Source organism: Bufo gargarizans, chromosome 8 (assembly GCF_014858855.1).
Source record: "Bufo gargarizans isolate SCDJY-AF-19 chromosome 8, ASM1485885v1, whole genome shotgun sequence".
NCBI lineage: Eukaryota > Metazoa > Chordata > Amphibia > Anura > Bufonidae > Bufo > Bufo gargarizans.
In genome coordinates, this window is record NC_058087.1 from 136,072,450 (window position 1) to 136,095,994 (window position 23,545).

General features: G+C 42.7%; 1 protein-coding gene across 1 annotated transcript in view; it reads right to left on the reverse strand.

Annotated features, from left to right (window-relative positions):
• Positions 1 to 23,545, reverse strand: part of DNAH3 (dynein axonemal heavy chain 3) — a 373,397-nt gene that overhangs the window by 296,152 nt on the left and 53,700 nt on the right. Inside the window, exons 7-9 of the mRNA XM_044304498.1 lie at positions 10,802 to 10,997; positions 8,042 to 8,167; positions 5,235 to 5,382 (exon numbers count right to left, since the gene is read on the reverse strand). Of these exons, the coding sequence (XP_044160433.1) occupies positions 5,235 to 5,382; positions 8,042 to 8,167; positions 10,802 to 10,997 (470 nt within the window). The remainder of the gene's footprint in view (positions 1 to 5,234; positions 5,383 to 8,041; positions 8,168 to 10,801; positions 10,998 to 23,545) is intronic.

Below are 23,545 nucleotides of genomic sequence, written 5' to 3' on the forward strand. Positions count from 1 at the left end.
CTCCTGTTTGGACTCCATGGACTAAAGACTTTCTGTTCAGCCGATTTGTCATAGATGCCAGTTTGCTGTGTGGATTAGTTGCTTCAATATGTCTTTAACCTTTAGTATAACTACCCTCCTGTGGTACCTTCCACTATCTCCTACATGAATAACACCATAGTTAAGGTGCGAGGAGAAGCGATTGTCGGGAAGAAAGCTTCCTTCCAAATTGGCTGCTCGTTAATTGGAGGTAAGGCTCTGTATTTACATGAAGCGATCACCTCCACAGTATAAGGATGTATGCTGCTATGGCTTGTCCCCATACAAAATCATGGGGACAGCACAATCCGCTGCCCAGAAACTGATGTGAGGTGTCCGCACCGCCGATTATTTCACCTGATGAACAAGCGTTTTGCTCGTTCTTTGGGTGATCTGCGACACCTTTAGATGAGCAGATTATGGGGAACGAGCATTTGTAGGAACGTTCATTTCTGATAATCGGCTGGAATATCAAGCCGCGTTAATCCAGCTTTAGTTCTCCACGCTTAAGGTGGATTTAGACGGGCCGACTCTGCAGCTGCCTGTCGGGAAGGAAGCGTTCCTTCTTGACAGTCGGCTGCTCGCTCAGTGAAGGAGATTGCTTCATTTACATGCAGCGATCTCCTTCACTGTATGAGGACCCCTCATCCTTTTATAGATTCATGGTTTCTGAGCAGCAGATCGCTGTTTAGACCACACCATCTGCTGCCCAGAAACTATGATTGGTGGTGCCGGCATGAACAACAGGATCACTCGATGAACGAGCGTGATCGGCGGCACATTTACATGGGCAGAATGTCAAGAAGAACCGCTCGCGGGAATGGATAGTGTAAATGCAGAATTAAGGCTCCATACTAGAGTTATATGCCCTGCATTCGGTAGAAGTAAGTTATTTTGTACACTTACTGCCCGAAGCATCACACCGGCTCCACCAGCCTTTTATTTTTCTTACAGAGCATCTTGGCATCTTGATGTAAAAGAAAATGTCATTCATCTACCAGACCACCAGAAGATCACGTGCCCATTGTAGGTCCTTATAACCCTGGACATGATTTCAGAATATGCACCTTAACTGTTCACAGCCCCATTCACAGCAAGCTGTGACGCATTGTGTGTTCTGACACATTCAGCAACGTGTGCTACAGTAGCTCTCGTGTGGGACTAGACTAGCTAATATCTGATGGTCATGTGCATCAGTGAGCCTTGGGCACCTGTGACCCCAATGCTGGTTCACAGGCTGTCTTAGACCACTTCTGGTAGGTACTAACTGTTGCATGCAGGGAACACACCACAAGACCTGGCATGTGGAGACCCTCTGACCCAGTTGTCCAGCCATCACAATTTGGCTTTGGTCAAAGCTGCTTAGATCCTTACGTTTGCTCATTTCTCCTGCTTCCAACACATCAGCTTCAAGAACGGACTGTTCACTTGATGCCTAATAAATCTTATACCTTGGGAAGAGCCATTGTCAAAAGATAATCAATGTTATTCACTTTGCCAGTCATGGGGTTTACTGTTATAGGTATAGTAATGTATTAAGAAATTGACTTTGAGTAAATATAGCATTAAAAGGGTTGTTCCATCTGGTCATTGATGGCATATCAATAGGATATGCCATAAATGTCCGATTAGTGTGGGTCTTACCTCCAGAACCTGCTCTTATCTCCTGGGTCCCACTGTGAATGGAGAGCAAGCCACGTATGCAAATCCTTCTCCATTGACTGCTATGTGACTTCCAAAAATAGGCAAGTGCTGTCTTCCCTATTTCTGGAAGCCCCATAGTGGTGAATGGAGGGGGCTGCGAATGCGCAATGTTTTCTCCATTCACTGTTATAAGGCAGAAAATCCACCGCAGAGAATGCAGAGGACACCGTACATGCTCTGCATTCTCATAATTCACAGCAGTGCCCCTTTCTAGAGATAGGTGCTTCATAAATCAGATATTTATGAAGCACCTGTTCTACTTGTTCTGACAAAGAAGTTGGATAAAGTGGGTGAGGCCACCTTTTAATAAAAAATTTTATAAAATTTCTTTCCATTTAATAAAAAACATAAATTCATTGGAAATCTGGGATGTGGAGCTTTGAATTCTGCATTGCATGGGAGTGATTGACGGACGTGTACTGGGAAACCCATACTAAGGTTTTATATGGGGCTCCATGAGATCTGTGTACGCTCCTGCAATATGCCAGAACTGTCCAGAGGGGACAACCCCTTTAAACAACGTATCTGGTAAACAGTCTGTAATACACTTTCATTATACCATTACAGGAGCGTTTGTGTTGTAATCGGCTTATCAGACCTATGTTAGGGTTCAGACAAATACATATAAATGCTCTTTCTCTGTTATCTCAGTTCCTCTCGGTGAATGCAATTCTCCATAAATAATTTTAAGGATCACTGAACACGGTGAACTGGATCTTCAGCGGTTATGTGTTTTTTTATGGAAGAAACAGAGGACGCATAACATATACTATTTTTTATATAAGGACAACACATCTACTGAAAAAGAGATTAGTCAAATAAAATGGTGGCTGCAGAAGCTATTTCTCTGCATAGTGGAAGATGCAGAATTCAGTTGATGAATAAATGACCCCCATTCCCCTAAACCTGGCAGAAGGATAGGGTATGAATTACATCATTCAGCTGACTGCTTCGTTTTCCTTTGGACCCATCCAAATATTTTCTACTGGACTGATATATAGACTCTGAATTGGCAACTTTGGGGCATTATCATTTATGATATGTCGATGTTCCTTCACGCTTGGGTCACTATCTTGCTTAAAAAACATCTATGTAGATGTTCCTTCACGCTTGGGTCACTATCTTGCTTATGGATTTAGCTAAATCTATTTTACCCTTTACCTTTACAATTATTTCTTATACGGCTCTATTTGGGACAGAGAGGTAGCTAGGCATTTGATCACCTACAACAAAGATTTAGTGAGGCGCCCCCTAAGTAAACACACACCTAGAATTAAAGGGGTAGTGCAGGGGTTTTATACTGGAGTCTGACAACTGGCACCCCAGCTGTTAAGAAGTCTGAAGAGGAGGCGGCGCTCCATGTGAGCGCTACCTCCTCTTCATCACACAACGCGTTGTCTCCCTTGTAGCGGTGGTATAGTGTAATTGCAAATACTTGCTCCATTCAAGTGAATGGAGTGAGTACTTGTAATTACACCGTACATCCGAGATGCCCGGCAGTGTAATGAACAGCAAGTAGCGCTCACATGGACCCCCCCACCAATTAGATATTGATGACCTAGCCTGAGGATAGGTCATCAATGCAAACAGGCTGCACAACCCCTTTAAGTTTGTCGCCTCCATGAAATGTAACGTGATGGTGTGCACTAGAGAGGGACAGCCATCTGGGGGGACTGTTACTGTGATTGCTATGCTCAAAGTGGACATTTACTCCTGGTGTGAGGTTACACATGTTAACGTATTTTGCTTGAGTAATTGGAAGAAAGCCACTTTTATAGTCAGGGAAAATTACATGTTTAGAGCTCGGCAGAGCAGCAGTTGATTTGTATTTTCACCCTGAATGTAAAGGCTAAGCATTTTATAACACAAAATAAAGAACAGGCAAAACCCTGCATTCACCTAAATCTTTCTATAGCGCCACCTGCTGTTTGCCCTTTCTCTAAATTCACTGTCTAGGACACACCCTGAGAAAGCACAACACCCTCTGAAATAAATCTAGATGAGCATTTGGAGCAATAAATCCATGTGAGGTACAGGGCTGGTATAAAGGCTATGTACACCTCCAGAGGTATTTTTTTTTTATGATGCATTTTACTCAATTTCGGCTAAAAATCATTTTTTCAAAAAAATATTCTGCAGTTCTGCTACAAAGGGTTAACTGTTTTTCTAGCTGTGAGAATTGTCCTTTTTACTTTAACTTTGTGCCCATCATCTAATAAACCTTATCTTAAATTACTAAGATAAGAACTGAGCTAAAATGAGTGTTTATAAGGTCAGAGATCAGAGATAAGGAGCCCATCAAGTGAGCTGGCTGACGGAGCACAGAGACAATTCAGATCCTGCTACTAGAGAAACTCAGCCCTCTACGGAGAAAAGAGCTCCATATTTTTAATAAAGACCAAATTAAAAAAAGATTTTTAGCTCAAAGTGAGTACAATGCAATAATGAAAAAAAATTGCCCCCAAAGGTGTACATAGCCTTTACGTTTGTTAGACAGAGGTAGTCATGTACTATATGATGTCTGATGATTTTCATTTTTTACCTTGCACATGGGATAACCCCTTTAAAGAAACAGAAGCAGGAGAGGGAGGGGGAAGGCAGACTTGCTTCTCTACATCTCTACCTGTTTGTGCCAGGGGCAAATACCCTGAAAGCCACAAAGACCCCCCCCCCCTCCCCAAAAAAATAAAAAATATGCCTTTGTTTAGAAATCTAATTTTGCATTACTCTTTCTTTCTTTTCTTATTGTTTTAAGTTTGAATATTAAAAATATTTCAATGCATGTCTCGATAAGACATAAAAGCATTTTATATAATGGGTAGAAATTATAGTATCGCCAGACTGTACCTGCGAAGGCGTATTACAGCTCACTACAACCTGAAGGCTGCTACCCTGGCATATATAAGGCCTTGAAATACCTTTTGGGAATTACATGTATATCACTTCTAAACAATGCAATGTTTCATATGCTAATCATATAATTATCTTTCTAAGAACCAAGAAAATCAGCATGAAAACTACCACCTCCAACATGCCCTTTATGGTAAGACTGGGCTAAAACACCATCAATAACTAGCCTCACTTTTATGCACCCATTAGAGGCAGAAGATGTAACTCAATGAATGAACAGGCACCAATTAGGCTGATGCAAAAATATCCATTAGCGCCGTAAGGAAAGTTCTTTCTTCTACCAACATCATGTAATTATTAGTATTACCCACTTTTTTCTGATCCAGTCACTGCTTAAACAGTGAGGCTAATGGCCCAAAGATGCTGTATATTATATTCTATGGTTTATAAACTCCTACGGCTGCAGGGAAGTGAGCAAAGAGGATGCTCGAAATGCATAATGAAGACTAGAGGAACATAAAGAAGTGATGAGTGACCTTGACCGTGAATCTGGAGGTAGTGTACCCATCTGCTTACCCGCGGTGCTTAAGCAAGGTGCATCATTATCCTAATTACCTTGTGTATTGTGAAAAAGCCAGCAAATCCTGAAGTGAATTAATGACCATCCCACGCAGCTGCAGGGACATCAGAGAGGAAATACAAGCAAAAAACTCTTGAACCTGAATGGTGGAGTCGTTCTCATTTTGAGGGACTAAATGAATCCACTTATCCTTCTCAGATTTAAAAAGTGAAGCACAAAGTGGTATCCATCTGCAATTACCAGAAAAAAAAACGTGATCAAAAGTGGAAATAAAAAAATCATATACATGAAAATGAACGCATAACTGTATTCTACATGTTCATAGCCACATAATTACTATGCATGTGTTGCCTCTGTCATTTATTTACGGTATATGGCTGAAGGGTTGTGACCTGGTAGTATGCTATGAGAAGATACTGTTGGCTTGTGTTCACATTTTGGAAAGTTGTCATCCCCCTCGGGTATATATTAAAGGGCATCTGTCAGCAGGTTTGTACCCATGAAACTGGATTACCCGTTGCATGTGCGCTTGGCAGCTGAAGGCATCTGTGTTGGTCCCATGTTCATATGTGCCCGCATTGCTGAGAAACATGATGTTTTAATGTATGCAAATGAGCCTCTAGGAGCAATGGGGCGTTGCCGTTACACCTAGAGGCTCTGCTCGCCATGCAACTTCCGTGCCCTCTCCACTTTGATTATTAACCTACAAAAAGGCAGCTCTGTCAACTAAGACCGCTATAGTGACCACTTGTACCACATCCAGAGTAAACTAAAAACCAAACAAGTGGAGTATTATATCAAAAGATGTCATTTATTATAAATATAAAAAATGGAGAACAACAGGATGTAATACAGTACACGGAGAAGCACAGGGTGAGTCAAATCAAAAGAACCACCATGAGGCTGCGCAAAGTAATGCACAGATGGGTACGATCAAAAGGTAAGGCTAAAGCTAAGGCTCTGGGAAACCAAAGAAGTATCACATATAATGGTCTCCCCAATAGGGGTATGGTACACAAAGCACCACAGACGAAATGTAGTAAACCCAAAGTCGTAGCTAGCATACACGGATTAATATAGGAGTCACAATCAGCCCAATAAGGTGATATAATAATGAAAAATCACTTGGCTGGGATCAAAATAATAAAACTGGTATACGCCTAAGTGCAAGGGACCCAGCGTGGACACATACAGGGGTACCCCACACACAATCTAAAATCGTGCTAAATACAGAACGTACCTGAGGACATGGTGGCAAATTGAATGACAAGCCCTGGGCGCGAGATTGAGGTCTTGCGCCCAGGGCTTGTCATTCAATTTGCCACCATGTCCTCAGGTACGTTCTGTATTTAGCACGATTTTAGATTGTGTGTGGGGTACCCCTGTATGTGTCCACGCTGGGTCCCTTGCACTTAGGCGTATACCAGTTTTATTATTTTGATCCCAGCCAAGTGATTTTTCATTATTATATCACCTTATTGGGCTGATTGTGACTCCTATATTAATCCGTGTATGCTAGCTACGACTTTGGGTTTACTACATTTCGTCTGTGGTGCTTTGTGTACCATACCCCTATTGGGGAGACCATTATATGTGATACTTCTTTGGTTTCCCAGAGCCTTAGCTTTAGCCTTACCTTTTGATCGTACCCATCTGTGCATTACTTTGCGCAGCCTCATGGTGGTTCTCCACTTTGATTGACAGAGCCGGGCAGTGAAAACGTCATAATGGATGGTCTTGTCAAAGTTGAGAGGGTGCGGCAGTTGCAGAGAGAGAGCAGAGCCTCTAGGTGTAATGACAACGCCCCCGTTGCTCCTAGAGGCTAATTTGCATATATTAAGCAATTAATATTGTCAGCAATGCGGGCACATATGAATATGGGACCAACACAGATGCCTTCAACTGCCAAGCGCACATGTAACAGGTCAGCCAGTGTTATAGGTACAAATCATAGCGTCACCCGTGATGCTAGGGAGGCTCGTCCCCGTCCCCGCCTGCCATTGGCTGTGACACCGGATGTTTTCATCCATACACGGGGAGAAGCAGCAGCGGCGGTGCGGGGATGAGGAGCGGCGCAGGGAGCCAGGTAAGTAGATTCAGCGTGAGGGCCCGGGCATATGGGAGACATTTTTTAGTCTCAGATAACCCCTTTAATTAATAAAGTATATTAGAAAAAGTTTTATTAGGGCATTAGGGACATCATATTAAAATGTAATACAAAGGTTTAGTTACTCTTTAATGATAAGTATGTAACTGGCAACGTCTTTTTTTTATTAATGGTTGTGAGAAGGAACCTTTTCCGGACACACACACAGCCCACCAGATACATACATCATGTCATTTTCTTATTATTATTGGATAGAGCTTACTTGTAAATCATGCATTGGGCGGTTACACAAATCCCTGTGCCAGGCTGCTATGGAAAGAAGGATACCATATGTGGGTTCTGGGTGCCGGGGTATGGGTGTCAGAAAGCCACTCTACCTTGACCAGGGTATTAAGATACAAGGCTTTATGTGTAGGAAAGTCTACTCTGCTGCCCAAGTCTGTGTGTGACGTTCACGTGCAAAAATACTTATTCCAAACAATGTAAATATAATTCCATTCCCTGTACTTGTTAGTGGCTTCAGAATCCATTGTACTTCCATTAAGGTGCACGACGTAACTAACACTGAGAAGTGACACTTCTGTACGCTACATGGGTTATAATCACCTTGAATGAAGTGGCATGGGTTACTTTCGCTGTTAGCAGCAGGATCAAAGACCAGGAGTAATGAGCGGCCTTCAGAGTTCAGCCGTGTTGTATGTAATTGCTGGCTAATAACTGCCATTAGCTGTATAGATATAGACACCATCAAAGCGGCCCACACTTAAGCACAATTAAATTACCTATTACGCAATATAGTGCGGGCTTCTAGGCAATGCTTCTGAACCAGTTCTTCAAATTCAGCAGGGAGCAGGGGTAAGCTGCCAGACAGCATCTCTTTTGTCCGCACGAATCTCAAGTCGCCAAACCTAGAATATAATACGGAGACACGGAGGAAAGGTTCTATATTCTGCATGAAAGGATTGGAGATGAAGCGCTATCGGTCAAACAACAAAATCTCAGATGTGACGACCCAGCTTTTATTTCCAAACAGAAAGCTTTCACGTAACTTCAGTCACTTCGGGAACAGCACCTCACCTAGTATTTACCATCCTAACCATAAAGACGCAAGGGCCCATTTAAAAAAAGAGAGGACGGGAGTTTGGCATATGCACTAGATGGGCAAAATATGTGCAACTGGGTTAACAGCTGGCTCGGTGATAGGAAACAGAGGGAAGCTATTAGTACATCGGGTCACAGTCACTAGTGGGGGAGCCACAGGGTTCCGTATCTTTTTAATATGTTTATTGAAGGAGTACTCTAGGATTTTACTATTACTGGACTATCCTAGGCCATCACTATCTGATCGCCTGGATCCGATTGTGCAGTAGCAGGTTACTACAGCGCTGCTGTCAGTGAATTGAATGGGAACAGTGCTGCTTTAACAAGTTCCATCCATTACAGAATGTACAGAGCCACGTAGTTCCAGCGCTGACTTCCATTGTTGGGGGGACCACTGCAGAACAGCGGATTGGCAGGGGTGCAGCGAGTCAGACCCCCACCAATCTGATAGTGATGACAACCTGAGGATAAAAGATAAAATCCTGGACAACCCTTTTAATAACCTTGCATAGGGCTTACAGAACATAATTTAGATATCTGTAGATGGAACTAAGCTCTGCAAAGTAAGGCTACGTCCACATCTCCGTTAAGGAGATCCAGCTGCCTGTTCCAGGCGCAAACGACAGCTGTCAGACGGACAAAAACCATTGTTTTTTTTCTGGCCGAAACCTAGTATTTATTCCAGAAAGCAGTTCGACCACCAACGGGCCTCACTGCAGTCAATGGGGATCCGGCAGTGAAGTGTAGGATCCAGCAGGCTCCTCTGTGCTGGATCTCCTAACAGAGATGTGAACGAGACCTAACCAACATAACGGGGGATAAGGCCTCATGCACACAACCATATTTTTGGTCCTTGTCCAATCCACAGTTTTGCGGATTACACACGAACCCATTTACTTCTACGGGTCCGCAGAAAAAAAAAAAAGGGCCAGGCTGCAAATTACAGAACCTGTCCTATTCTTGCCACAAGATGTTGTGATGGCTGATTCAAGTTCAGTGGGACATAGATGTCTTTCTTGAGAATTATCAAATTATAAGTTATGGGTGCTAGATTTCTGGACGTTGATCCAGGGATTTTTTTTCTGATTGCCATAGTTGGCACTGGAAAGGATTATCTTCTAATATGAGGCAACTGGCATCTGCCTTATTGTTTCTTCTTGCCTTCCTCTGGATCAACACGTTAGGAGTATAGCCTTAATGGACTTCTGTCTTTTTGTCAACCTGCATCTGCCAAAATGTCACTAAGTAGTTCTCATCCTTCAGCCCAAATTTTTCCCTTTTGCACACAGATTTGATGATGGGAGTACGGCTGCTGAAACACCTATAAATCAGCTGTATTCACAGGGAGAATCTGTTATATAGTGTATAATGTCAACTCAAGAGAATGAATGACCACATAATCCACTGCTCTGTAGCCTGGGACGTCCCCTTAGCAGCATCTCTCGCCACTGGCTAATAGACTGGGGTCCAGAGAGTGAGAGATCCTTCTCTATGACCTATACATATTCCTTAGATCATAGGTTGTACTGATAGACCTGAGAAAAAAAAAACTAGCATGCATATTGTGCACATAAAATACTCAGTATGAGGGCAGCGGTGAAGAGATCAAGGGGGCAGAAGATCACATTCAAGACGTGTCAACCGCTTGCTCCTCTAGGTATGCCATACTAACTACTCTATAGGAATGGGTAGTGTATCGGTAAATTGCTCTGTGTCCTCATTGCTCTCTATTGGGTAAGATAAGTGTAGAACTCCTAAGGATCATTAAGTAAAAACACATATCTCACCGCTTAGGCTACGTTCACACGGCCAGGAAACGTTGTGTTTTTTGTCATGTAAAATTGGCATTTTATGCTGCGTAATACGTGTTCAAACACTACCAAACAACTTCCTATTGAAATACCTGCCCTAGTGCACATAGGTAGCTGTTTTATGAAACACTTTGAAGTGGTGTATTACTTCTTTGAAGTGTTTTTTAAGTTGTTTTCTTCACTGAAGTCAATTGGAAAAAGGTAAAATACATTGATGAGCAGGAGGTGTATCTGGAGGGTATTTGGCAGCATTTACGCCCCCAAAAACAAACTTTCTCAGAGACATATTTCCCATCTGAGCCATATTACAGTGCCCCTAGACTTCTAAGAGGCTCTACTGTACCCTGAAATGCGTCAGATTTATTTGGTCTTGTCGGATGCTCCATCCGAGGCCATCATGGAAGTATTCTAGGGAGAATCACCTTCATAGGGCACCATATCAAGACCCATAACAGCTTAGTGGCATAGAGTCACAGGGACTCTGTGTCTTCTGACAGGCTGAGCCTAATACATGGCAGCACTTGTCTCCCATGTATGCCCACTGACTGGTTTAGTCAATGGGCATACATGGAGAATTTTTTTTTAAGCAGCATGTCAAGCAGCTTCAAGACAAATAATGATATTTCTTACTGAGTAATCCAGAGGTCTTGTAAAGACAACATCATGGGGTTCGTAGTGAAAAGGTGATCCTCATTCCACTTATGGGCATCACTGTACGACGAATGCCAAGGAACAGGGGCACGAATTACCCGATGAGGAAAAGAACGAGGGGTGTTGCCAATAAACAGCCTGTTTCTTTCTTCTGGATCCTTTAAAATGTAATCAACTAGAAAACAGAAAAAAAAACATCATCATCCTCATCAATGCAGAAATGGCAATGGGATATTGTTTTATTAAAGGCGTTATCCTGGAATTTGATATTGATAACTTATCCTGAAGATAGGTCATCAATATCAAATTCCTAGAAAATCCCTTTAGGGCTTATGCACACGATCGTATGCCCTCCGAGACATGCGGTCCGTCAGCGGGCACACGGGAGTGCACATTATAGGTTACTATGATATTATGAGTGCGGGACAATAGCCCCGCGGGCGGCCCAATGCGCACAGCATCATAGTAACCTATGATTCTGTGCGCTCCCGTGCGCACCATGTATGCCGCTCCGGGACATATGGCCCGCTCACCGACCGCATGTCTCTGAGGGCATACGGTCGTGTGCATGAGCCCTTAATGACAGGTGATAATACAGTGATATAACACTTTTAAGTACAGGAGATAATATGACCACAAGACTGTGAAGTTACATGCAAATATGAGAGTAGGATACTGGAACGGTGATGAGAATGGAATCAGCCATGGAATGCAAAACACTTAAGTAAGAGAATAAATTGTATGCAAATTGCTTTGCTTTTATTTGAAAAATGTCAAAAAGGAAAGATCCTTACTGTAGTATGGAAATGATAGAAAAAAAAGCCACTTGGGGATCTCTAAAAAGATGTACGTGTGAGTGGGTGGTCTGTGTTTATCTAAACAACAAGTCAAATCACTGTCTTCTATAGGGATATTACTATATATTGTGGGGATTCGTTCTGGTAGTTAGGATTAGCGGGTGCAGCACAGAGGAAAAGTACAAGTACTTAGTTCAAAACATCAGTGTTTATTCACAGGTGAAAGCAAAACAAAACGCAAGTTGGTTGGTGATCGTTCACACACATGAAAAGTTAATATATAAAACAGTAACCTTTTCTCCTGGGTGTTACTTCACACCCTGTTGGAAGTTCTGCCTTGTCAAGTTCACAGGCAGGCGTTAGGCAGCCTGTTCTCCCTTACAGGGGTCTGAGCCCTCCAGCCCAGCTCAAGCCGCGGATTCCATCACCGCCCTCAGAAAACAGCACTCAGACCTCCTGAGCTCCACTGTCGTGTCAGACAGAGGTAATCCTCATCACCTGGCAGTGCTGGCTGGTTTTTATGCCTGGCAAAACCCAGCCTGGAACATGGGGAGTAGTCACCCACCCAGCACTTTGACTACTCCCAGTAAGAGCCGTCCCGGATCAGCTATTACAGCCATACTAAGTATCAAGGTGTCAAACAGCAACTGCTGCTGACACTGAAAAAACGGCTCTTACTCCACCGAGGCCAGAAACCTCGGTGACACATCCCTATCATCCACGATAATTCCTTGTACCTTCTTACTATATATATATATATATATATATATATATATATATAGTAAAACGTAATGCTATGGAGCTGGAACTGACAAATTATAAACTGCTGGTGCTTGGTCAATGATCACATTAACACTGAGTGGCATCTTCCCTTGTTGATACAGGCTGCCACTCTGGGATGGTAGCGGTCGTACAGATGTTGGATATTCTCCTGTTGTCATTCGAAGCTCTTTCAACTTTGACCAATAATTCAGCCACGGTGGTTGTTGGCTGCTGTACATGGGAGATGTCACCCCATCCAGGGGAGCTTCTGGACACGTGGGAGGTGTGTGGCTGGGCATTATCTTGTTGGAACACAATTTCTTCTCAGTCAAAAAAGACAATAGAACTGGTTGCACGATGTCCTGGACACAGCGAAGGCTGGTCAATGTTCCATCTAAGAATACCAGACAGAAATGGCCATGGTAGCAAATGGCACCCTGCCACATGATAGCTATATATAAAATATATATCTGTGCTTTCTGGGACAAAAATCAAACCCTTTCTGCATTCCTTCTATGGGATTATGCAGGTTATATAGTTATGTAGGTTAGCTTTAAGATCCCATACACCAGAGATGCCCAACCTCCAGCTGTTGCAAAACTACAACTCCCAGAATGCCTGGACAGCCTACAGCTATTATGTCATGCTGGGAGTTGTAGTTTTGCAACAGCTGAAGGGCCGCAGGTTGAGCATCCCTGCCATACACCCTTATGTTACAAGAAGGATAACGTCAGTCCAGAAATATTGAAGCACAATGTATTAGGACGGAAATCAAATGGTCCATGTTCTTGTATTCAGAATAATCCGTCATGGCCTACAATGGTTCCTTAGTACTGGACATAGAAAAGCACGTACCTTCTTTTATAAGAATGAAACATTAAATTTATGGTGCATGACGACCTAGTGATTCCATATCCTACCATTCACAACAATCCATCATGGACTATAACATTTCAAGCGGTGAAAAGACATTGGGCTTGCAAAACTTAAAATCTCTTTCCAACTACATTTGATGAAGCCTTATATATTATCAATTCTCCTACGTTTACTACCAACCCATTCTCTGCACGATAATGTATGATTCTGACTGGGGGGATGGTTCCATAAATTACATTACTGTGCTTTTAATTGGAAGATTAGGCACTAAGATTAAAACGCTGCTATCTTTAATTCCCTACTGCATATGAAAATGGTATGTAAAGATGAGCGGACATATGGTGACCCCCCCCGCTCCCCCAGTATCATGAATACCGTGATTAGTAAAATCTTCTCGAGGAAGAAAGAGTGATCTGCGTTAGAAGAGGCTGTGTTAAATCAAGGATTAGTCTTCTTTCCTTACCGCAGGAAAAAGTGGAACATTTCCCACCTCTCCCTCCTCCATATGAGTCAGATGAAAGTTTTCAGAACTTATTTATGTATTACCTGGAGTGCAGCAACAGGACAGTTCTGGCATGGCCTTTATCTCCGAGAACAGCAAGTCTAGAAGTTGGCAGCATGGAGCCACAATTACAGATCATGCTAGTTTTAGAAAGATATATTGACACCAGACAAGGCCACAGACGTGATAGAGCAGGGTTCCCCACATGAGAACCATCCCTCTATGTGCCAGAACAAAAGTACTACTCAGCAGGTCAATGCATTAAACAGATGGCCACTCATTTGTGTGATTGCTGGAAAAGAGAGAAGCTTCAAAAAAAAATAAAAAATCATGAAGACAATCCATTTCAGACAGGTCGGAAAAGTGTTCTCTGCCTCTACAGGGCACTTATCTTGACTATATATATATATATATATATATATATATATATTAGATTTGGCTTGGGGCTACTCCTATGGACTTTATCTAAGTGGCCCCACTGGTCATTATCGTTTAATTCCTATACTTTGTATGTTTGACTCCACTGCTACCTCTCAAAGTAGCCTCTGTTCAGGTGACTGCTAACCCAGGCGGTTAAGAGACACCGGTGCAGAGCACCAAGGCTTCGGGGACCATCATAGTCAAGGACAGGCTGAAGTCAGGACAGGCAGGATTCATGCAACCAATTTGAGCAGCTCAGGACCATAATGAAGATCAGGCAAAGGCCAGGTCGGGCAGTGAAGGGACAAATCCAGAAATCAGGCAGAAGTCAGTACATGGGCAGATGAACGACAAACAGCACACTTCTGCCGGAAACTAAAGAACGAAAATCTATTGCTCAGACACCATTGCACAGTTGGACAAGGTGCCTTAAATACCCCAGGGAGGTCTGCCATATGCTGTAGCTTAAAGCGTGTACACACAGGTCATTTAAGGACCCAAAAGATCGCACACAGTCACCCTAAGGGTAGACGGGAGCATAGCAACAAAAAGTAGGCTGCAGCCTGTGTGCTACTCTGGTAGCCAGACCCAACGGGCAGGAGGAGAGAGACACCGGACGGTCCAAGCTGATGGAGCAGCGGCCATGCCCTCCGGGAGGAGACATACAATGTGAGACTGATATTGGCGAGGTCCTGGAGGAAACATATTTTTTCCTAGTACTCTCTCTTATACATTTAAGATGGGTTAATCTTGGTGGACAGCTATGTATTCCAAACTAAAATATGATATAGGATGGGCAGTAGACAAAATAGATGGCTTCCTCCATACAAGATCTACTGTATGTTGTGGAGGAGTAGTTAGCAACATCTGTGGTTGTACTCACTAAGGCAGTGTTCACACCTGCTGACACCTTTAATCTTTCTCTACTAAAGCAAACATAATTGTACACACCTCCCACTGCTTGAAGTGAAAACAATTTTTGGCTATAAACTGCCTAAAAATATCAGCATGCTTCCATAATAAACTATAGAAGGTTTTGTGCCTTTTGGGGCAATGGATGGTACACTACGACCAATAACATTAATGGTAAACCAGTTGGCGCAACTGGGTCAGTCTGTTTTAAGGCCAGGGCGATGATAGTCGCTTGTGAGTCGTGTTAAATCTGTGGCATAACGATAATTGAAGCCATGTGAACGCTGAAAATTGGGTGATATTTTCCTAAATGGCTGCTGGATTCTTCCTTAGTAAAAACTGTATGAAAACCTCAATGTACAGTTGTCATACCAAACAGGGGATTAAAGGAGAATTAAGCACTTTATTACAAGATAATCTCCTAACATTTGCTGAGACACTTCACTAGGAAAAGACAAGAGGAAAGGCCTTGAACCTGGAGCAGGTTCTGTTCTGTATTGTTGTGTGTTCTACAAATCCCCCCAAGGGCACCTGCATTCCTAATATGCTCTCCTCTGCGGAGGCCGTCAGGAGTTCTTTACATATGCTTTTCCATATTGGTGGGATGAGTACAAGCACTTCGGAGAATATATTCTTGTATATACAGAAGATCTGCATATCTTAACAGTCTGTGCCCCTCTAGAAGATGCAGTCTTAACCCCTTAGTGACTACTAATACGCCTTTGTACTGACGTACACAACAGGGTTTTTAGCTAAACAGCTGGCTTTAATCAATCATTACATGTTCCCAAAATGGTGCATTGAAAACTATAACTTATCCAGCAAAAAATAAGACCCCATACAAGTACATTGATGAAAAAACAAAAACGTTATAGCTCATGGAATGCAATTTAAAAAAAATGTGCGTGGTCACTAATTAAAGGGGTTTTCCGGGATTACTATGGCTATTAGCAAATATGCTCACTTAGTTGCTCACCTCATGTACAGTCGTGGCCAAAAGTTTTGAGAATGACACAAATATTAGTTTTCACAAAGTTTGCTGCTAAACTGCTTTTAGATCTTTGTTTCAGTTGTTTCTGTGATGTAGTGAAATATAATTACACGCACTTCATACGTTTCAAAGGCTTTTATCGACAATTACATGACATTTATGCAAAGAGTCAGTATTTGCAGTGTTGGCCCTTCTTTTTCAGGACCTCTGCAATTCGACTGGGCATGCTCTCAATCAACTTCTGGGCCAATTCCTGACTGATAGCAACCCATTGTTCCACCCGCCTCTTGAGGATTGACCACAAGTTCTCAATGGGATTAAGATCTGGGGAGTTTCCAGGCCATGGACCCAAAATGTCAACGTTTTGGTCCCCGAGCCACTTAGTTATCACTTTTGCCTTATGGCACGGTGCTCCATCGTGCTGGAAAATGCATTGTTCTTCACCAAACTGTTGTTGGAGGAAGTTGCTGTTGGAGGGTGTTTTGGTACAATTCTTTATTCATGGCTGTGTTTTTGGGCAAAATTGTGAGTGAGCCCACTCCCTTGGATAAGAAGCAACCCCACACATGAATGGTCTCAGGATTCTTTACTGTTGGCATGACACAGGACTGATGGTAGCGCTCACCTTTTCTTCTCCGGACAAGCCTTTTTCCTCATGCCCCAAACAATCGGAAAGAGGCTTTATCGGAGAATATGACTTTGCCCCAGTCCTCAGCAGTCCATTCACCATATTTTCTGCAGAAGATAAATCTGTCAGTGATGTTTTTTTTGTTAGAGAAGTGGCTTCTTTGCTGCCCTTCTTGACACCAGGCCATCTTCCAAAAGTCTTTGCCTCACTGTGCGTGCAGATGCGCTCACACCTGCCTGCTGCCATTCCTGAGCAAGCTCTGCACTGGTGGCACTCCGATCCCGCAGCTGAATCCTTTTTTAGGAGACGATCCTGGCGCTTGCTGGACTTTCTTAGACGCCCTGAAGCCTTCTTAACAAGAATTGAACCTCTTTCCTTGAAGTTCTTGATTATCCTATAAATTGTTGATTGAGGTGCAATCTTAGTAGCCACAATATCCTTGCCTGTGAAGCCATTTTTATGCAATGCAATGATGGCTGCACGCGTTTCTTTGCAGGTCACCATGGTTAACAATGGAAGAACAATGATTTCAAGCATCACCCTCCTTTTAACAGGTCAAGTCTGCCATTTTAACCTAATCAGCCTGACATAATGATCTCCAGCCTTGTGCTCGTCAACATTCTCACCTGAGTTAACAAGACGATTACTGAAATGATCTCAACAGGTCCTTTAATGACAGCAATGAAATACAGTGGAAAGGTTTTTTTGGGATTAAGTTCATTTTCATGGCAAAGAAGGACTATGCAATTCATCTGATCACTCTTCATAACATTCTGGAGTATATGCAAATTGCTATTATAAAAACTTAAGCAGCAACTTTTCCAATTTCTATATTTATGTAATTCTCAAAACTTTTGGCCACGACTGTACATCTTCCCATTGCTTTTTTCAGTTTGGACTCTCCTGACTCATTTTCTCCATGTAAACCTATCCCTTTGGTTGGTTTACATCCTGTAGGTAGCACTTCCTGTTGCTGTGTCCAACCGAACCCATGATGCACTTCTCTTTTTTCTGCCACACCTCCAGCACCTCCCCTAACAACAGTTAGTTTATAGCTCCTCCCACCCAGCTAGTTACATAGAATCTCCCCTATCACTGCCCGGCCCATGGACATGACATCACAGGAAATAAGAAAGAGCTGCATGGACTTGGTCATAGGATAACTAAAGGAAAAATAAATACATTACAAAATTACAGCAACCTTCATAAAGGATTATTTTAAAGGATGTTGATGCAAACTGGAATAACCCTTTAAGAGCTATATTTGTGGATTGAATTTTGACTAATACTGAGCTATTTGACAGCTGTGGGACCTGCTCCCTGATATACCGCATCTGGCCAGCATAACGCGGCTTGTCAGCTGCAGCCTTAGAACAGTTCCCAAAAGTGGCACTGTAGCAACTGAAAGATTTGGCAAACATATGGGAATTTAATCCTACTTTTAGGTAAAGTATGGTCATGTACATGAGCCCTATATTTGTATATGCAAACCTCCTAATTAAGCCCTGGCTCTCTGGCCCCCATTTTGGTCCGTTCACAAGTTTTAGATTGTGTGCAGGCACAGATCTAAAAACATTTCTGCTGCGCTGAAAGTTCCCAAGAGCACAGTGGCCTCCAAAAAGTTTGGAACAACCAGGACTCTTCCTAGAGCTGGCTGCCCCACCAAAGTAAGCAACTAGGGGAAAAGGGTCCTGGTAAGACCCAATAACCTAATGGTCACTCTGACAGACCTCCAACGATCCTGCAAATGGAAGAAACTTCCAGAACCTCAACCATCACTGCAGCACTCCACCAATCTGGGCTTTATGGCAAAGTGGCCAGAAAATGTTAGTTCTCAGTAAAAGACACATGAAAGACCACGTGAAGTTTAAAAAAATAAAAATAAAAAAAAAGCACCTAAAGGACTCTCAAGATTCTGAAAAAACGGATTCTCTGGTCTAAAGGAACGAAGATTGCACTTTTTGGCCTCAATTCTAAGCGTCATCTGTGCTCATCACTTGCCCAATACCAACACTACAGTGAAGCATGGTGGGGTGCTGTGTTTTTTTGGGGTTTTTTTTTATGGTTGCGACAGGGAGATCAGAGTTGAGGAAAGGCTGACCAAAGTACCAAGATATTCTTAATGGAAATCTGTTCCAGAGTGCTCTGGACCTCAGACGGAACTGAAGGTTTACCTTCCAACAAGACAATTAACCTAAAAACATAGCCAAAACAACAGAGGGCTTGCTTGGGACAACTCTGTGAATGTCCTCGAGTGGCACAGCCAGAGCCCTGACTTGAACCCAATCGAACATCTCTGGAGAGACCTGAAAATGGCTGTCCACTGACAGTCCCATCCAACCTGACAGAACTTGAGAGAATCTGCAGAGAAGAATGGAGGATAATCCACAAATCCAGGTGTGCAAACCTTGTAGCATCATACTCAAGAAGATTGGAGGCTGTAATCACTGCCAAAGGTGCTTTGACTAACCACAAGCATTCTGTTTTCACTTTGTCATTATGGGGTATTGAGTGGAGAATGACGGGGGAAAATTTATATTTTTTTTGTTTTAGCATAAGGTTGCAACATAACAAAAGTGAAACAAGTGGAAGGGTCTAAAGGTCTAAAACTTTCTGAATGCTAGAGCAGGTGCTGGATTCAAAGTTATTCTCAGTATCTTCACTGCACTGATTGATTTCTGAGAAGATATTACAGCTCCACAAAGCTCATCTATGCTGAAGGTACAGTAATATTACAGCACAGATGAGCTTTGATGGCAGCCAAATTACATATCATTAACTTGTGCCTTAGTGACCAATTACATAAGGCTTCCACAATAAGGTATGCACAAATGAGAATTCAATTGCTACACTTTCCGACTGAACGTGAAATTAAACTGAAAAATAGGACTTTAGTTTTATTATACACCATGAAGCTCGTGATGATCACGGGGATACTTGTGTCTTGCTGTATTCTCAGCTGACCTTCTTTCTCTTCAAGCTTATGGGATATGGCATGTTCTTTTATTCCAAATATCACGGTTTTCCAGAAAACATAAAATCTCGCAGCACACTAGTAGCAACACTTCATGTCAGTAGTGCAGTCAGTTTGTGTATGAACAAACTGACAATAGGGTGTGCCTTGTCCGTAGGGTGTGCCCCTACAGTCTGTCCGTAGGGTAATTTCTATTTGGTCTACAAGAGGAGATCTTGGTGGCAGCGGCTCTAGATTTGACTGCGTTAACTTAGACAGCCATGTTGGCAGACCTCAGAACAAGGTACATACACTGAAACAGCTCAGCATCAGAGATCCATTACATTAGGCTGCGTTCACTTTTGCTGTGTCATTTCAGAAAAATTCTGAAAAACTAATATATAACGGCAGTGCCAAATCGGTCGAATGACATATACCAAAGGCACCCAATGGACGCCATTGACTATAATGGTGGTATGGACGTTCCCGTGACAGGTGGCAGGAGATCGGTGAGACTGGCAACACGTGGTTTGATCTGACATGTTTTCCTAGGGATCAATAGGCGTCTGTGTTGTTTCTGGTAATGGCCACACCCCTTGCCTCAGGTGTTGCTAATGCAGTCATTTAACCTTCCTTATTTATAGTTGCTTCTCCCACAATGCTGTGCAGTTTATAGCTTCACTTTCAGTTTTGGATTGGAGTTCCGGGTGCTTCCATTGCTTCTTTGAAGTTAAGTCTTTCCTTCCCTTTTGTATTTTGTTTGGTTTCTGTGAGTTGCATTTCCCTATTGTTTGTTTTAGGCCTTGGGGAGACTCCTGTTTGTCCTTCCTTTTGGAGGAACAGGTAGTCTCACCCCTGCCATTAGTACCAGGGTCCTATAGGACTAGATAGGACTCTAGGTATGACTGTGTATGAACACACCTACCTCAGGGGTCTGTTCATACTGGTAGTCAGTCAGGATTTTTGTTATGGTTATAGTTCTCTGGCCTGATCCCCTGTCCCCCCTTCCCTCTTGCTCAGTGTGGTGTTTCCCTCCCACACCGAACTGTGACAAATGGAGCCTTTGGGTTACAGCTGTGGTGCCCACCATGTTTCCGAACAGAATAGTACAGCATGCTGGGCTTTGTGTCTTGCACTTCTGACAAAATCTGTGACAGAGGTTACTCTGATGCAGATGTGAACAAAGCCATAGAGAAAAGAAGGTAACAATGAAAGGGGTGGTTGGAGAAGAGGAGCATGAGGCGTCTTCAGCAGATCTTTAGATTGTGACAGCGTTTAGAAATGTCATATAAGCTTAATGATTTTATTTTGTATGTGACTGACCTACTCGATCCTGGTAGGCACCAGTATATAGCGGCGTAGTGATCTAAACATCAGGTACACAGTAGTAATGATATGTGTGGATAGTCATAAGAGATTGGTGATACATATGACAATATTCCAACTGTGCAGTACAGAACTGATTACTTACGGTGCTGAAGATCCCCTGTCACATAATATGTGGGCAGCAGGGGTATACACTGTAGAAGCAAGTCTGTGAAGTGCCCTTCTAAGTCCAATTTGTATCTGGTACGTGTGTGAAACCAGCCAGCAAAGTGTTTTTTACATATAAGGGATGAAAAAAGCTTTACATACCTTACCAATCCCCTGCCCCCGACGTTCAGATGCTTACCGGCCCCGCTGGTCTCCATTTCCTGGTCCCGACTTGACACTCTCAGAAAATAGAAGGGGATGACAGCTGCTGGATGATCAGGCATCTCCAGGAGGGCAGTGTGTGATGTGAGTAATGCTTCTTTTTTTTTCTGCCCCATATATAAAATATGCACTCGCACTAAACACCCCCTAGTAATAGTCCCACCACATGTACCACCATCCCTATTTTCCAACAACTCTTCCAATAAGTTGTTAAATTACTTTATTTCCCTCAAACTACTTTAAAGGGGTTGTCTAGAAAAGATTGGTGTAACAGAATATAACAAGTCATACTCACCTCACACTTCCCCCCCACCGCTCCCTTTCTGATGCTTCCCAGGTTCCCGCCAGTCTCTACCTACTGGTCCCTCTTGACACAGATATGTGACCACTCAGCCGATCACGGACTAAGGAGAGTCACCATTGTGGTCAGTGATTTCCTGTGTGGAGAGGGACCAGGAAGTAGAGACTGGAAGTGAACTGGTGGAACGGGAGTGGCAGGGGATCGGTGAGGTGAGCATTGTTTCTTTTATTATTTTACACCGTTCTGAGCCTTTGAATATTTTTTTTAACCATCCGGACAACCTCTTTAATCTGTGTTAGATACAGTGAAACTGGGTTTTTGATTTGTTCACCTACGTCTATGCATTTTCATGTCCATTGCTTTCACCTATTGTTCATTAGTGAGCTATTTCTGTTGTTTTGTTTTTCAAATCTCTTTTCCATACGGTATATGGTCATTTCCTTTTACAAAAAATGGTGAATTCATATCTTGTAAAATACTATTCTTAAATACAGCTGATTTTAATATGATATTTAGGCTGTCTCAGCAAATTCGGGACTGTTGGCAACTATGGATAATGTATTTTTTTTGTGTGTTTATTAGAATTTGAGGCCATATGAAGTGAACCATAATTTTTATAGAGCCTATAAAACTAAATTAATACATTAGAAAGGAATACTGTATATCTCATACAGCACACGATAAACTCTAGACCGGGCGGCCAGTCATGCATCAAGCCTGACACTTGCATCCCCTCCTCTGACAGACTGTGCTTACAGACTACTCCCTGTGGAGTCTATAATTCAGACTTGGCAGGGATAGGTGCATAACATGGACAGTAATATTGCTGCTGGCAAGAGGGAGAAATACCTGATCTTCCGGGAGAGTAGTTCAGCGTGTGTTCAAACCATATGATAATATGGAAGGTAAGTCGATTACTATGACAATTTGTGACCCCTAAGCCCGACCGCTGTTTGATTTTCATTTGGCAGAAATAAGTTGATGTGATAAACGGATGTTTAATTTAATCAGTTTGCTCTGGTGATTTAAGCTTCAGCGGCAGTAAATAGGTCAGACAAGCTATTGACTTGAAGATTATGAATTTTTTATAGTCCTCAAGATTGCAATCTATATTTCCGATTTCCAGATTTCCGTTTGTAAAGATCATAGCAGTCCGACACGAGATTACATGTCTAGTAATTAAAAGGCTCTTTTGGTAATTGACTTATCAATCAGAGTTTGCACTGTCGGTCTAGATTTGTCAGGGCGGTCCAGGGGGAAGCAACGGTGGCAGGATATTAATTGTGGACCAGCGAATAAATGCATTAAATAAAACTGCGTGACAAACCGTACCCTTCAAAGAGGAGCAACCTCTGTCACCGAGATTAATTAGAATCTGTGTACCTGCCATGGTAAGAGCTGATCTACAGCTCAAGATATTAGGCCTCGTGGACACACTTGTGTCCGTATTTCGGTCCGCAAACAATGGCTACGCAAAATACAGATACCTTCCATGGGCATTCAGCGTCTTTCTCACTTCCATCAATAGAAAGGACTATTCCAGTTCACAATAAGGACCAGACCAGGACATGTTCGATAATTTGGGGAGAAGCCATATGGATATATAAAAAATATGTCTGTGTGCATGGCTCCATAGAAATGCATGGGTCAGTGTGCTGTCCGCAAAAAATTTAGATTTTTACAGCTTTCATTTCAGTCAACAGTAACTGCATACATTCCTCTGCATTGAGCTCTCCCTAGTGGTGGCTGCAGACAGCGAGTTTTGTGATAGAAGGGAAGCAGGAGATTTATCAATGAATCTATGCCAGTTGCACGGCGTGAATACACTGAGAAATGTAGTGGCCAAAATAAGCTCCATATTTATGAAGCCTCTGGGTGAGGCCAAG